Here is a 16889-nt window from a genome sequence, read left to right as displayed (position 1 = left end):
ATTGCTGTGGTTTCTTGTTGCAGGGCACAGGCTCAATAGTTGTGGCCCACGTGCTTCATTGCTCCACAGCATGTGGGATCTTCCCAGACCATGGCTTGAACCAGAGTCCTCTGCTTTGGCAGGTGGATTCTTATCCACTGAACCACCAGGAAAGTCCCAAGAACTTATTCTTTATTGCGGCTGCTTAGTGTTCTGTTGTTCAGGTATAACATATTTTAATCACTCCTCCATCTTATTAAAGCAAATAACACCGCACTGAATAAACTTGTACAAAAGTCATTTCTCCTTACACCTAATCATTCTCCTAAGTAGAATTATTCAGTGACAGTTCAGTTCAGTTCAGTTGCTCAGTCAAGTCCGACTCCTTGCGACCCCATGGACTGCAGCACGCCAGGCCTCCCTGTCCATCACCAACTCCTGGAGTTTACCCAAACTCATCTCCATTGATTGAGTCAGTGATACCATCCAACCATCTCATCCTCTGTTGTCCCCTTCTCCTCCCGCCTTCAATCTTTCCCAGCATCAGGGCCTTTTCCAGTGAGTCAGCTCTTTGCATCAGGTGGCTGAAGTATTGGAGTTTCAGCTTCAACATCAGTCCTTCCAGTGAAGACTCAGGACTGATCTCCTTTAGGATGGACTGGTTGGATCTCCTTGCAGTCCAAGGGACTCTCAAGATTCTTCTCCAAAACCGTAGTTCAAAAGCATCAATTCTTCAGAGCTCAGCTTTCTTTATATATAGTCCAACTCTCACATCCATACGTGACTTCTGGAAAAACCATAGCCTTGACTTGACAGACTGTTGTTGGCGAAGTAATGTCAAAGTTGGTCATAACTTTGCTTTTTAATATGCTGTCTAGGTTGCTCATAACTTTGCTTCTAAGGAGCAGCCGTCTTTTAATTTTATGGCTGTGGTCACCATCTGCACTGATTTTGGAGGCCCCCAAAATAAAGTCTGCCACTGTTTCTACTGTTTCCCCATCTATTTGCCTTGAAGTCATGGGACCAGATGCCATGATCTTAGTTTTCTGAATGTTGAGCTTTAAGCCAACTTTTTCACTCTCCTTTTTCACTTTCATCAAGAGGCTCTTCACTTCTTTGCTTTCTGCCATAAGGGTGGTGTCATCTGCATATCTGAGGTTATTGATACTTCTCCTGGCAATCTTGATTCCAGCTTGTGCTTCATCCACCCTGGCATTTTACATGATGTGTTCTGCATATAAGTTAAATAAGCAGGGTGACAATATACAGCCTTGACGTACTCCTTTTCCTATTTGGAACCAGTCTGTTGTTCCATGTCTAGTTCTAACTGTTGCTTCCTGACCTGCATACAGATTTCTCAAGAGGCAGGTCAGGTGGTCTGGTGTTCCCATCTCTTTGAGAATTTTCCACAGTTTGTTGTGATCCACACAGTCAAAGGCTTTGGCATAGTCAATAAAGCAGAAATAGATGTTTTTCTGAAACTTTCTTGCTTTTTCGATGATCCAGCGGATGTTGGCAATTTGATCTCTGGTTCCTCTGCCTTTTCTAAAACCAGCTTGAACATCTGGAAGTTTACGATTCATGTATTGTTGAAGCCTCACTTGGAGAATTTTGAGCATTACTTTGCTAGCATGTGAGATGAGTGCAATTGTGCAGTAGTTTGAGCATGCTTTGACATTGCTTTTCTTAGGGATTGGAATGAAAACTGACCTTTTCCAGTCCTGTGGCCACTGCTGAGTTTTCCAAATTTGCTGGCATATTGAGTGCAGCACTTTCACAGCAGCATCTTTCAGGATTTGAAATAGCTCAACTGGAGAGTATATGCATTTATAATTTCAAGAGATGATGCCAAGAGATTTATTATTATTTACAATAATAAGTAACCTTAATTGTACATATATATACATGTATTAACTCATTTAATCTTTAACAAGACCCTAAAAAGTAACTACTGTTTTTATTTTAGCGAAGAGAAAACTGAGGCACGGAAAGGTTAACTGGCTTTGACCAGTAGGTGGCAGAGCCAGGGTTTGATGTCCCTTCACAAGGTTTTTTTAGAGCAGAACCTGCTGGTCTTCCCTGATATCTCAGATGGTAAAGAATCTGCCTGCAATGCAGGAGACCCGGGTTTAGTCCCTGAGTTGGGAAGACCCCCTGGAGAAGGCAATAACAACCCACTCCAGTATTCTTGCCTGGAGCATTCCATGGACATAAGAGCTTAGCAGGCTATAGTCCATGGGATCGCAGAGAGTCGGAAATGACTAAGTGACTAACACTACTACTACTAGTTGGCCTTCACATTTTGAGCTCTAAATCACTTTGTTCTATGATATGATGCTAAATTGCCCTTCACAGAAAGTGGACTAATTTAGTATTCCAGTAATGTATGGGCTTCCGAGGTGGCTCAGATGGTAAAGTGTCTGCCTGCTATGCTGGAGACCTGGGTTCGATCCCTGGGTTAGGAAAATCCCTGGAGAAGGAAATGGCAACCCACTCCAGTACTCTTGCCTAGAAAATTCTATGGACGGAGGAGCCTGGTAGGCTACAGTCCATAGGGTCGCAAAGAGTCAGACATGACTGAGGGACTTCACTTTGACTTTCAGTAATGTATAAGAGAAACTTGTGTCCTGACTCTAAAATAATTCCAAAAAGAATGATAAGAGTAGAACAGCAGGACATAGCCTAGACTTGGCACAGTGTGAATCCGGTTGTTTGCTTTTGAGGTTTCTATGCAGTCCTTCAAACATGGGATAGGAAGATAGGTGAGTTTTGAGAGTGACTGGGAAAAGTAGCATCCTGTTTTAACTTCTGCACTAATTTTTTCAGACCCCTCTTCAGTGAATGAAAAGAAGAGGAGGGATCGAGAAGAAAGACAGAATATTGTCCTGTGGAGACAGCCACTCATTACCTTGCAGTATTTTTCTCTGGAAACCCTAGTAATCTTGAAGGAATGGACCTCAAAGTAAAGAGTCTTCCATTAACTTTTATATAAACTGTTTTTACTAATTCTAGAAGTCTTCAGCAATCTCCTATTCCTGCGACCTGCTCTATCAAAATGGATTAATTAAATTTAGAATGTTATAGGAACATATATATTTTCCTTTTTATATGTAGTTTGAAGAAAAATAGATTAGGGAAACACTGCTATTTGTTCACTGGATTATTACAGTTGACCATTGTCTCCTATTGAATCCTTTAGGCAAAGGAGAACCCTAAAAACGAAAGTTTTTTCTTCTGGCTTTACCTTCAGGAGAAATCAGGCCTGTGTACGATACACTGATTCTTTAGCAGGTCAAGGTTCAGGATACGTGGCACTACTGATAGTTTGAGCCAATGAAAAGGACTCTGCCATGGAAATTGTGTTCTGTCTTTGACTTTAGTACTTGTAAGCCCTGTTTCTGATATCATAAAGAGCAAGTTGAACTTTTAATTGCCTTAATCATTTTATGGTTTACCTTTCCAAGATATCTGTAATAATATCTTACATTTTTATTGTACTTGCGGTTTATAAAGTATTTTGTAACACTTTTTAGTTCATTTGATTCTTCTAGCAATTCTGCGAAGAAGGTAAAATAAATATACGATCATTATGATTTTAAAAACAAGGAACAGAATCAGATTGGTTGAGTGTCTTACTCCAAGTGCAGTACTTTAGAGACTCTGATCCAAGTCCTCTGACTAAAGGCTAAAGCCCTATGCAGTATATACTTGTTCAAATTCATTTCTAGTTGGAGGATAATAGCTTTACAGTGTTGTGTTGGTTTCTGCCATACAGCAGCATGGATCAGCCAGAAGTATACATATATCCTCTTAGTCCTGTCACAATTAGAGGCTGGAGTATATACAAGCAATTTGGGGGTATAGGGAGGGCGGCAGTGGGGTTTCTAGTGAGAAATTAGATTCTGTACCCATGTATCTTGTTTATTCTCTTCTGTACATCAAGAGACTATAGTCTTTAAGAGCAAAAGAGCTCAGTCCACCAAGAACCACTTCTAAACCTGAGCTAAAAAACTTCATTGTTTAAGTGAGAAATGTCTTGAGAGTGATGAATCCTAAAAACGAGACTGTGATGTATCTCATTTTTTTTTGTTTTGTTTTTAAGATTATGGCATCGTCAAAGCATTGTGGTGTCTTTTTTACTGCTGCTTGCTGTGCTTACAGCTACGTATTATGTTGAAGGAGCACATCAACAGGTATGAGGTTCAGTGCTGTTCTTGTTCCTTCCCGAATCCCAGGCAGTTTCAGAATGGAACTGTTTTGGGATTTGTTGTGGGTTTCGTTGATTTTTAAAAAAAACTTATTTTACAAGTGATATCTTAATGTCTTATTTTTAAGGTCAAATATTAAAAATATTCTTACGGTAGTTCATGGCTGCTCAGTATTTGGTATATATCATTCCTTTTTACCTTTAAGGATTTAAATGTAACTTTCCAAGCAGTGTTTAGTCAAAGCAGCATGAATTCCTTAATCACTACCAGAGTCTTCATATTTTCTATACTGTGACCTATCAAAGCTCATATACTCATCCTAGATTGAAAGTTTGGTTTTATATGTATAAAGTGGGGGGAAGTTCGCTTGCCTGTTGTTTATAAGTACAGCATAAATGAAGGGAAAATAGGACATTTTGTTAATAACTTTTGTTAAAATAGCAAAATGTTCATGTATTCTGATAGGAAATAGTTCTAAAAGGGTACCATTTCACATGTTAGAGCAGTTTACCTCTATATTCATCAAAATGCCAATGGTGATTATCTTTGGTAGGGTGGAGATTATGAACGATAGTTGTTTTTTACTTTATATATTTCAACTTGTCTGTAATAAACATATATTGCTTGTAAAATTAGGAAACAATAAATGGCATTAAAAGGAGGGGGGTGAAGCAGTTTGCTTCTAATCAGAGAAGTTTTTATACATATAAATGCAGGTTTTAAATATATTTTAAAGAAATCTGTGTGTGCTATTAAGAGTTCCCAGGGAACCGGCTTGATGGATTTACTGTCCAGTATGAGCATCTAAACTCTGGAAATCTTCCAAGTCCGTATCCCAGTGGGCTGCAGTTTGCTTTTGCTTATTAAGCATCTTGGTCTTAAATATATAAAAATAATTTTATGTACATTTTTTACTAGAATTCACAAGAATATGTTCTAGTTCCAAATATTATATAAATAACCACCCATCTCTTACAACTGTATATATATTATCATGCTTTTTTAAACAAAATTTGTGAAACTTTTAAGTGTCTTAAAAATTTTTATTCTCATAGTTATCAGTAATTTGCATATTTCCTACAAATGTCATTATAATAGTAGGAGTTTTAAAACATTAGTAATGAGCTTTATTCCAGTCACATTTTTTTTTTTTTTTTTTTTGGTCATCTCTGCTACCACATGTTAGAGGAATTAGGTCTCTTTAAGGAGCCTTGAATCTTAATACTTTCTATTAGAAACTTAGTGTTTTTCTTTTTTTTTAATTGTAGTTGATAAATACGTTTCTGCTTAAGAATTCTGATTTTGTTTTTTATCACCTTATCTCTTTTGTTTTTCAGTATGTGCAACGTATAGAGAAACAGTTTCTTTTGTATGCCTACTGGATAGGCTTAGGAATTTTGTCTTCTGTTGGGCTTGGAACAGGGCTGCACACCTTTCTGCTTTATCTGGTAAGATTAACTTCTAATAATCGAGGTTGAAAGAAATTATGTTTTAATTTGTCCTTATACTTCAAAAGTTAAAGTTCTAAAGTTTTTATTTGACTATCTTTGTGTTTTATATGTATTCTAATCCTCCAGTACTCTGTTTTGGTTTTCCTTTTGAATTGAGAATTTAAAAAGAGAAGGGAGGGGAAAAGCCTTAGGCAAATGAGATTGTTTACTTATGTTAATTCAGCCAGGAAACGTTTTTTTCTGTTGAGATTTGGGAATAGTGGTTCTCTTGCTTATGCAGTTACATTGTAATAGTTGAAGTTATTCAGTTGTACGAAATTCCGCGTACAGGTTGGAATTGACTTGGACAGTAACTTTCTCTGTTAATAGCCAGTGAGAAATGGGGTCTCCCTCACATCCTCAGATAACCGTGTGTACAACAGGATGGTTACTCTGGTATTCTTACTGACTGCGGCTCATGAAGTGTGATGTGTGCAGAACTGATGCTTTCTTAAACTCTTTTAAATCAAAATATAAAATGTACCCTTCCTAAAAAATACATATTTTTTTACTTAGTTTAAATTAGAGAAATGAAAGAGAGGTTTTTGCTTTGGACACTGGCAAATGTAATGAAATAATGACAGAGCTAGGACTGGGGGGTGACAAGCGTGACATCGAGGGCACAGAATTTATATACTTTTAGGGTCATAGAAATGTGGGTGGGGCTCATGAGTGAAGACCTCATTAAATTTGTACCCTGGATGTCTCTCTTGTTTCACTCTCTTCCTGTCTCTGAATAATATATTGAAAACAATTTCATATTTGAAAACAGCTTGCTCTCGATGGAGAAAACAGGTGAAAATTTGTCATAGCAGTACTGATGGCTGAATAGAGTTCAGCAGTGCAAACACTTCCAATCTCTATGCTTCAATGAATTCATTTCTGAAGCAGGTATGATAAATATTAGGAAATGAGTATTCAGAAGGCTGCTTAACCAATGATCTGAAGAATAAGGATTAATCTATAATACATAAGTTCTGTGAGTTTATGGGAATTTTAAAACATGGAATTTTAGAATTCTGTTCATAACTGCTCGTTGATTTTAACCCAGATAGAAACATAAATCCTAGATAAGTGATCCTATCAGTGTTTCTTTAATTATTCTAGAAATATAATGCTATACTAGAGGTTGCGGCAGAGGAGGAAAGAAGAAAATACCAGTTCCCTTTCTGTTCTTTCCTGGACCTGTCCTCTTAGATTCCTTGGTAAGATCAGATTAAGGAACTCATTAGTAGCATTTGATTAATTTGGAAGTATTTAAAAAGCAACCCAGCTAGCAGATTCTACTGAATCTTTAAAGGGATTCTAATGAACCTTATAAATCCTATAATAAGAATAAGAAAAATTTGAAACTTAGAAGTTTCACATTTTCTGTTTCTTTTTATATCCTTGAGAAACTTGTATAAAATGTCATTTATAAACTGTGTTGTTGTGAAAACATTATTATTTTAGTTCCATTGATTCATGTAACCAGTAAAGGATTTAAAACATACAAGTAAGCATTTATTACAAAATGTATTTCAGTGAAAAGTCAAATCTTTGTTTCGTAAACTAAGTAGTTATTTCTGCCCTTGATCAGAGTGCAGGGTTAAGGGAATGTGGTTAGATTTTTCACAAGTTTAGAAGGAATTCTTCAAAAACTATTTAAAGGAAAGTATCACTAAGTATTACTAGTTAAGCAAATGTGGAGATAAAGTCAAGGAACATCTGAAACTGTTGCATTATACATAAAAACCATATAAAACATTGTGGTGTTATCATTGCTGGTGATAAACTGGCATCCAGATGGATCAGACCATGTTTTTCAGCATTAGATTAATTTGATTGCACACCAGGCTTCCCTTTCTTCATTATCTCCCAGAGTTTGCTCAGACTCATGTCCATTAAGTTAGTGATGCCATCCAACTATCTCCATCCTCTGTCGCCCCCTTCTCCTCCTGCCCTCAGTCTTTCACAGCATCAGGGTCTTTTCCCATGAGAAAGCTCTTCACATCATGTGGCTGAAGTATTGAAACTTCAGCTTAAGTATTAGTTGTTCCAGTGAATAATCAGGGTTTATTTCCCTTAGGATTGAGTGGTTGGATCTCTTTGCAGTCCAAGGGACTCTCAAGAGTCTTGGTCCAACACCATAGTCCAAAAGCATCAGTTCTTCAGTGCTCAGCCTTCTTTATGGTCCAACTCACATCCATCCATGACTACTGGAGAAACCATAGCTTTGACTATACGGAGCTTTTTTGGCAAAGTGATGTCTCTGCTTTTTAATACGCTGTCTAGGTTTGTCATAGCTTTTCTTCCAAGGAGCAAGTGTCTTTTAATTTCATGGCTGCAGTCACTGTCCACAGTGATTTTGGAGCCCAAGTAAAAAAAGTCTGTCACTGTTTCCATTGTTTCCCCGTCTGTTTGCCATGAAGTGATGGGACTGGATGCCATGATCTTCATTTTTTGAAAGCTGAGTTTTAAGCCAGAGTCTTCAGTCTCCTCTTTCACTTTCACCAAGGCCTCTTTAGTTCTTCTTCGCTTTATGCTATTAGGGTGGGGTTGTCTGCATATATGATGTTGATATTTCTCCCAGCAATCTTGATTCCAGCTTGTGCTTCATCCAGCCTGGAGTTTCTCATGATGTACTCTGCATAGAAGTAAAATTAAGTAGGGTGACAATATACAGCCTTGTCCCAGTTCTGAACCAGTCCATTGTTCTGTGTACAGTTCTGTTACTTCTTGACCTGCATACAGGTTTCTCAGGAAGCAGGTACAGTTGGCTGGTATTCCCATCTCTAAGAATTTTCCACAGTTTGTTATGATCCACACAGTTAAGGCTTTGGCTGTGATCCACACAATCAAAGGCTTTAGTGTAATCAATGAAGCAGAAGTAGATGTTATTCTGGAATTCCTTTGCTTTTTATATGATCCAGCAGATGTTGGCAATTGGATCCCTGGCCTCTCTGCCTTTCCTAAATATAGCTTCTACATCTGGAAGTTCTTGGTTCATGTACTGTTGAAGCCTAGCTTGAAAAATTTTGAGCATTACCTTGCTAGCATGTGAAATGAGCAGTTATGTGGTAGTTTGAACATTCTTTGGCATTGCCTTTCTTTGGGATTGGAATGAAAACTGACCTTTTCCAGTCCTGTGGCCACTGCTGAGTTTTCCAAATTTGCTGGCATATTGAGTGCAACACTTCAACAACATTATCTTTTAGGATTTTGAATAGCTCAGCTGGAATTCCATCATTTCCACTAGCTTTGTTCATAGTAAAGCTTCCTAAGTTCCACTTCACTTCACACTCCAGGATATCTGGAGTGACCCTCCATCATGGTTAATCTTGGTCATTAAGACTGTTTTTGTACAGTTGAGGAACCAATATTGATGCATTACTAACTAAAGCAAATTCTTTGTATTAGAGTTCATTCTGTGTTTTGTATAGTTTTATAGGTTTTGGCAAGAGCTTAATGTTATACATTCTTCATTAGAGGATCACAGAATAGTTTCACTCTCCTAAAAATACCCTGTGCTATACCTGTTTATTCTTACCCTTCTCATTCTCCCTACTCACAGACCCTAAGAAAACACTAATCTTTTACTCTCTCTGTAGGTTCTGATTTTGTTCATATAGTTGGGATTATACAGTATGAGTTTTTTTCTGCTTTCACTTAGCAATATGGATGTAAAGTTCCTCCATTGTCTTCATGGCTTGATACCTCAGTTCTTTATTTTGGGGGGGGCCGTGCCCCACTTCATGTGGGATCTTAATTCCCCAACCGAGGATCAAACCCACACCCACTGCATTGGAAGCACAAAGTCCCCTGGATCACCGGGAAGTGCCAATATCTCATTTTTTAAATTCCCAAATAATATTCCATTTCCTGGATGTACCACCACAATTGGTTTATCCATTCATGTATTGAAGATCATCATGGTTATTTCTAGGTTACAGCAATTATGAATAAAGCTGCTATAAATACTCATGTGCAGGGTTTTGGATATATATATATAAGAATTCAGCTCATTTGGGTAAATACCTAGGGACATGATCTGTAGATCATGTATATTAATTGATGATACATAGGAAAGTAATCAACTTTTGAATATTAACCTTGTATTCTGCAACGTAAATAGTTTCAGGACTTTGTTGTTGATTCTTTAGGATTTTCTGTGTAAGATAATCATGTCATCTGCAAATAGTTTTGTTTTTTCGTTCTCAATCTGTGTACCCTTTCATTTTCGCCCCTTGTCTTTTATTGCATTAGCTCCGTCTGATGTTGAATCGGAGTGGTGACAGGGAAATCCCCTTGTTCCCAACCTTGGTGAGGAAGCCTCTAGTTTCTCACCATGAAGCTACATATCATGTTAGCTACAGGTTTTTGTAGGTGTTCCTTATCAAGTAGATGAAACTTATTTCTGTTCCTAGTTTGTTGTGAGTTGTGTGTGTGTTTGAGAGGGTTTTTTTTTTTTTTTTTTAAATCATGAATCAGTGAGGATTTGGTCAGAAGAACACTTTTTTAGATAGTCGTGATCAAAAATGGACGAAAGGTCAATATAGCAAACAAATTCAGAATGAGAAGTCTTGAAGAACAATATATTAATGTTAAAAATAAAGAGATACCCAGAATATACCATTTCCATTTGACCAGATTATCTTTAGTTCTTAAATTTGTTAGTTCTTAAACACAGAATTCCTTCCAGAATTCCTTAGGTATAATAGGGAAAATGAAGAAAAACAAGTATTTGGAAAAAATACTTTTCCGAGAAGTCAAGCAAAAGGAAGATAAAAGATATCACTGGTTTTGTTTATTTTTAATTACCTGATTGGGATGAAAGTCAGATCCCAAGAAGTTAACTACAGCTGTTTCTACTACTACTACCAAAAATGGCAAGCATTGCCGTCATTATTGTCAGAGTAATACTAAGTGAAGTCAATTCTGTTGTTTTTTACCCGTATTTGGTATTCATTTTTGTGAGGAGGTGTTGCATCCTCATCCTGTTGAACTCCAGCCAGGTGATTTGCCTTCCTCAGAGAAATGTGAGCATAACTGGTAGATCTTGCTTCCTGATGGAAGCTTCAAGGTTTGTCATGCTGTGTTTCACCTGGAGCCCGAGTCTCTGACTACGGGAAGCAGATTCACCTTGCTTGCCTCTGATGGATATGTAGAGTAAGGGAGATAGAAACGTAGTTGTCTTAAGCTACCGAGATTGGGGGCTATTTGCTATTTTAACCTATCCTGACCAATAGACTAACATTTACTGAATGTTTACCACATGCTAGACTCTGTGCTCAGCTCTTTACCTGAATTATTTCATGTAGTCCTTCCAAGAGCCACTTTAGTTCAGTTCAGTCGCTCAGTCGTGTCCAACTCCTTGCGACCCCATGAATCGCAGCACGCCAGGCCTCCCTGTCCATCACCAACTCCCGGAGTTCACTCAGACTCACGTCCATTGAGTCAGTGATGCCATCCAGCTATCTCATCCTCTGTTGTCCCCTTCTCCTCCTGCCGCCAATCCCTCCCAGCATCAGACTCTTTTCCAATGAGTCAACTCTTCGCATGAGGTGGCCAAAGTATTGGAGTTTCAGCTTTAGCATCATTCCTTCCAAAGAAATCCCAGGGCTGCTCTCCTTCAGAATGGACTGGGTGGATCTCCTTGCAGTCCAAGGGACTCTCAAGAGTCTTCTCCAACACCACAGTTCAAAAGCATCAATTCTTCGGTGCTCAGCCTTCTTCACAGTCCAACTCTCACATCCATACCTGATCACTGGAAAAACCATAGCCTTGACTAGACGGACCTTTGTTGGCAAAGTAATGTCTCTGCTTTTCAATATGCTGTCTAGGTTGCTCATAACTTTTCTTCCAAGGAGTAAGCGTCTTTTAATTTCATGGCTGCAACCACCATCTGCAGTGATTTTGGAGCCCAAAAAAGTAAAGTCTGACACTGTTTCCACTGTTTTCCCGTCTATTTCCCATGAAGTGATGGGACCAGATGCCATTATCTTCATTTTCCGAATGTTGAGTTTTAAGCCAACTTTTTCACTCTCCACTTTCACTTTCATCAAGAGGCTTTTTAGTTCCACTTCACTTTCTGCCATAAGGGTGGTGTCATCTGCATATCTGAGGTTATTGATATTTCTCCTGGCAGTCTTGATTCCAGCTTCTGCTTCTTCCAGCCCAGCATTTCTCATAATGTACTCTGCATAGAAGTTAAATAAGCAGGGTGACAATATACAGCCTTGACGGACTCCTTTTCCTATTTGGAACCAGTCTGTTGTTCCACATACAGTTCTAACTGTTGCTTCCTGACCTGCATACAAATTTCTTAAGAGGCAGGTTGGGTCGTCTGGTATTCCCATCTCTTTCAGGATTTTCCAGTTTATTGTGAACCACACAGTCAAAGGCTTTGGCATAGTCAATAAAGCAGAAATAGATGTTTTTCTGGAACTTTCTTGTTTTTTCAATGATCCAGCGGATGTTGGCAATTTGATCTCTGGTTCACACAGTCAAAGGCTTTGGCATAGTCAATAAAGCAGAAATAGATGTTTTTCTGGAACTCTCTTGCTTTTTCCATGATCCAGCGGATGTTGGCAATTTGATCTCTGGTTCCTCTTCCTTTTCTAAAACCAGCTTGAACATCAGGAAGTTCACGGTTCACATATTGCTGAAGCCTGGCTTGGAGAATTTGGAGCGTTACTTTACTAGCGTGTGAGATGAGTACAATTGTGCGGTAGTTTGAGCATTCTTTGGCATTGCCTTTCTTTGGGATTGGAATGAAAATTAACCTTTTCCAGTCCTGTGGCCACTGCTGAGTTTTCCAAATTTGCTGGCATATTGAGTGCAGCACTTTGACAGCATCATTTTTGAGGATTTGAAATAGCTCAACTGGAATTCCATCACCTCCACTAGCTTTGTTCGTAGTGATGCTTTCTAAGGCCCACTTGACTTCACATTCCAGGATGTCTGGCTCTATCACACCATCGTGATTATCTGGGTCATGAAGATCTTTTTTGTACAGTTCTGTATATTCTTGCCACTTCTTCTTAGTATCTTCTGCTTCTGTTAGGTCCATACCATTTCTGTCCTGTATCGAGCCCATCTTTGCATGAAATGTTCCCTTGGTGTCTCTAATTTTCTTGAAGAGATCTCTAGTCTTTCCCATTCTGTTGTTTTCCTCTATTTCTTTGCATTTATCAGTGAGGAAGGCTTTCTTATCTCTTCTTGCTGTTCTTTGGAACTCTGCACTCAGAAGCTTATATCTTTCCTTTTCTCCTTTGCTTTTCACTTCTCTTCTTTTCACAGCTATTTGTAAGGCCTCCCCAGACAACCATTTTGCTTTTTTGCATTTCTTTTCCGTGGGGATGGTCTTGATCCCTGTCTCCTGTACAGTGTCACGAACCTCTGTCCATAGTTGATTAGGCACTCTGTCTATCAGATCTAGTCCCTTAAATCTATTTCTCACTTCCACTGTATAATCATAAGGGATTTGATTTAGGTCATACCTGAATGGTCTAATAGTTTTCCCTACTTTCTTCAATTTAAGTCTGAATTTAGCAATAAGGAGTTCATGATCTGAGCCACAGTCAGCTCCTGGTCTTGTTTTTGCTGACTGTATAGAGCTTCTCCAACTTTGGCTGCAAAGAATATAATCAATCTGATATCGGTGTTGACCATCTGGTGATGTCCATGTATAGAGTCTTCTCTTGTGTTGTTGGAAGAGGGCGTTTGCTATGACCAGTGCGTTCTCTTGGCAAAACTCTTATTAGCCTTTGCCCTGCTTCATTACGTATTCCAAGGCTAAATTTGCCTGTTACTCCAGGCGTTTCTTGACTTCCTACTTTTGCATTCCAGTCCCCTGTAATGAAAAGGACATCTTTTTTGGGTGTTAGTTCTAAAAGGTCTTGTAGGTCTTCATAGAACTGTTCAGGTTCTTAGCGTTACTGGTTGGGGCATAAGGGGCTTGGATTACCGTTGGGGCATAGGCTTGGATTTTTAAGTTTATCATTCAGCAATTTCATTTATAATTTTTAGTTACAATTGAAAGCTATAACTTAATTCAGATGTCCTAGAAATTCTCATCATTTCTCTAAACATTAGACGTAAGACTAGTTGCTTGATTAAATTTAAATGTTAAAATTAATGAAAATCAACCAGGAAAAATGACTTGTTTGGTCTCCTGTCAAATTTTGTAAGTTGATTTGGAAGAAGTAGAAATCTTGAGGTTTGCTGAGAACAGGTATGTAACCACAAAGGAAAAGTTAGATACTGTTTATGCAGAAATAGTGATTGTTAAACAGAGAGAAAGAGATTGAAGGGAAAATGAATAGAGTCCTTCTCAAGGCTCATGTGGAAGTTGTTTGGGCCTCTAGGTTAGTTGAGGGGCTTCCCAGGTGGCACTCACATTAAAGAATACATCTGCCTGTGCAGGAGATGTAAGCTTGTGGGTTCGATTCCTGGGTCGGGAAGATCCCCTGGAGGAAGGCATAGAAACCTACTCCAGTAATCTTGCCTGGAAAATCCTATGGACAGTGGAGCCTGGCGGGCTACAGTCCACAGGGTTGCAAAGAGTCAGACACAGCTGAAACAACTTAGCATGGCACAGCTCGGCTAGGTTAGTTGGTTCGTTCCATTAAATCTAATAGCCAACAAATGGGCTTCAGGAGGTCTTTTAATTTCCTGAACACTGTACTTGTTACATATCTTCACAACTGTGCATCTTTCTGGGAGAAAGGACCTATAGTGTTAGATTCTCCAGACTCTGTAACCCATGCAAGGTTAAGAACCACTCTTCTAGGACTTTTTTCCTACGTATGGCTATATTAGTTTGCCACTAGATGGCGTTGCTAATACAACCAATATACTATCCTGTATTTGCAGGTTCTACTCTGGGTAAATATGAAACCCTCAAATAGATTAGAGGCATATTCTGTTTTTCTCTGTATTTATGGCTGCATAATACCAGTTAATGCATGTGAATGAAAATAAGTTTTCTTAATAATTTTACACATTCATTAATTAGTTAAGCAGTTATTCGTTAGACTTTCTGTTCATTGTCATACATGTTTACATGCAGAACATACTCCCGTGGCATGCCCAGTTTCAGGTACAACGCCTTAATTCTCTTTCTTTATTATTTAAAAATATGCAAGTCCTGAAGGGTGATTTTGTTATAGGACTAACATAGTCCTATCATGGGAGGTAAGTCATAGGGCATAGTTAGAGCTGGGTTTCAACACATGGTCCAGTATTACTAACTCTGTGATATTTCACAAATATCTTAACTTTTTAAGCCTCAGTTTATTCAACTGTAAATGGGAGTGATAATAATAGTACCTATCTCATAAGGCTGTTTGGAGGAGTAAATGAAATAAGACACGTATACTTTTCAGTTCAGTGGCTAGTATATATACGGTGCTCAGTGAATGTTAAGTGACCATCATCATCATTATTATTATTATCATTAGTCATACTCTGTTTTTATTTTTAAAACACTCCTTTTCAGACATGCTTTGGAACTGGTCAGGTATATGCCCTGATAAACCTGCGGGCTTGACTTTGGAGCCCTGAGAGGCCACAGTTTAAATGTCAGGATGAATGTCATACAAATCAGCCCATACAGAGGCTGAAGCTCAGCTGGAAATTTTAAGTCTGGAGGAAAATAAAGTCATCCTAGGTGTCACATTATATTAAAAAAAATAATAAGTCAGACACTCAATCCAAAGTAATCAGATATCTGAGGAAACAATATAATTTGGTCAAAACAAGAAATAATAGAAATAGATCCACAGGGTATCTATTTAATAAAGTTAGTAGGCGTGTACCTTAATCCCAAATCAATATGTTTCAAAGAAGTAAAAAACAAGTTAGAATATTTTACCAGAGGTTGAAAACTTTAACAGAGAGCAAGTGGAAATTTTGAATTAAAAGAATAGTATTTGAAATTAAGAACTCAGTTAATGGACTTCAACAGACCACAGCTAAGACAGGATTAATTGACCAGAGAAAAGTATCTAGAACAAAAAAGGAGAGATGGAGGGAAAAAACATATTGTCTTCACAGGAACTTCAGTAAGACTGATTTGTCGTAGCTTTTGTTGAAAAAAATCAGCTGACAGTGGGCAGTCTTTAGATGGCTAAAAGAAAATAACTGCCAGCAGATGATACTCGAAAGTGACCTGTGAACAGTATTAAATAAAAATATTTTCAGAAAAACAGAAACAGTTTGCCGCTAGCAAACATGCTGTAAAGGAAATAGTAAAAAAGTGTTCTTTGAATGAATGGAAGGAAAGTAATTCTACATTAAAGCACAGAGTTTCAGGCATGAATAAAGATTAAGAAAAGAGTGTATATATGTACACATATGTACATATATATACACATATATATATACACACAAACAAGTAGATGCTCATGCTCAGTCACTAAGTCGTGTCCAACTCTTTACGATCCCATGGACTGTAGCTTGCCAGGCCTCCCTGTCCACGGGATTTCCCAGGCAAGAATACTTGAGTAGGTTGCCATTTCCTTCTCCAGGGGCTCTTCCTGACCCAGTGATTGAACCTGCTACCTGTGCCTGAAATAATTCATTAAATGCTTACATTATGCCTTTTTTTCATCTGCTTTTTTGTTTTAGAATTTTATAGTCATTTTGCATAAGTCCACCTGTAGTAGATGACTATTTCATGAACTTGATGTCTGTTTCATGAGCTGGTTTTGCCTGGCAAGTAGCGCAAGTTTACTGATTTCATTCATTTACTTTCCTCATATTTTTAATAAGTAACGTGTGTGTGTGTGTGCACATGTGTACACGTGCACAGCTCAGACACTCGGTCATGCCTGACTCTTTGTGACCCCGTGGGCTGTAGCTCACCAGGCTCCTTTGTCTATGGCATTTTCCAGGCAAGAATACTGGAGTGGGTTGCCATTTCCAGCTCCAGGGAATCTTCCTGACCCAGGAACTGAACCTGCATCTTGGGTCTGCTTCATATCTTTACAACTAGCACCACCTGGGAAGCCCCTTTTATAAGTAGATCAGAAGTCAGAAGAGCTTCTGTGGTGGGTAGATTTTTCTAAGATCACATCTTCCAAGCCCTCTTCTCTTAGATACTAATTTCCAGAAATCCATTAACAAATTTATTTTAGTCTTAGTATGTATGTAGCAGGTTTCCTTTCAGGTGATTCAGAACTTGAGTGCTTATTTACTAGTGGAAATAATGCCCAGAGTAAAAGCAGCT

The 16889-nt window shown here is 38.4% G+C and overlaps 1 protein-coding gene across 4 annotated transcripts in view; it reads left to right on the top strand.

The window, feature by feature from the left end:
* The window catches only part of VMP1 (vacuole membrane protein 1), a 126070-nt gene that overhangs the window by 18037 nt on the left and 91144 nt on the right, over positions 1-16889 (top strand). For all 4 annotated transcript variants that reach the window (XM_005892288.2, XM_070390578.1, XM_070390577.1 and 1 more), the window contains 3 exons: positions 2806-2941; positions 4082-4172; positions 5525-5635. In XM_005892288.2, coding sequence (XP_005892350.1) covers positions 2806-2941; positions 4082-4172; positions 5525-5635 — 338 coding nt within the window. The remainder of the gene's footprint in view (positions 1-2805; positions 2942-4081; positions 4173-5524; positions 5636-16889) is intronic.

The sequence above is a fragment of the Bos mutus genome, chromosome 19, assembly GCF_027580195.1.
Source record: "Bos mutus isolate GX-2022 chromosome 19, NWIPB_WYAK_1.1, whole genome shotgun sequence".
In the NCBI taxonomy this organism is placed as follows: domain Eukaryota; kingdom Metazoa; phylum Chordata; class Mammalia; order Artiodactyla; family Bovidae; genus Bos; species Bos mutus.
The sequence above is the reverse complement of the archived record's forward strand: the minus strand, read 5'-3'. Positions and strand labels throughout refer to the sequence as shown.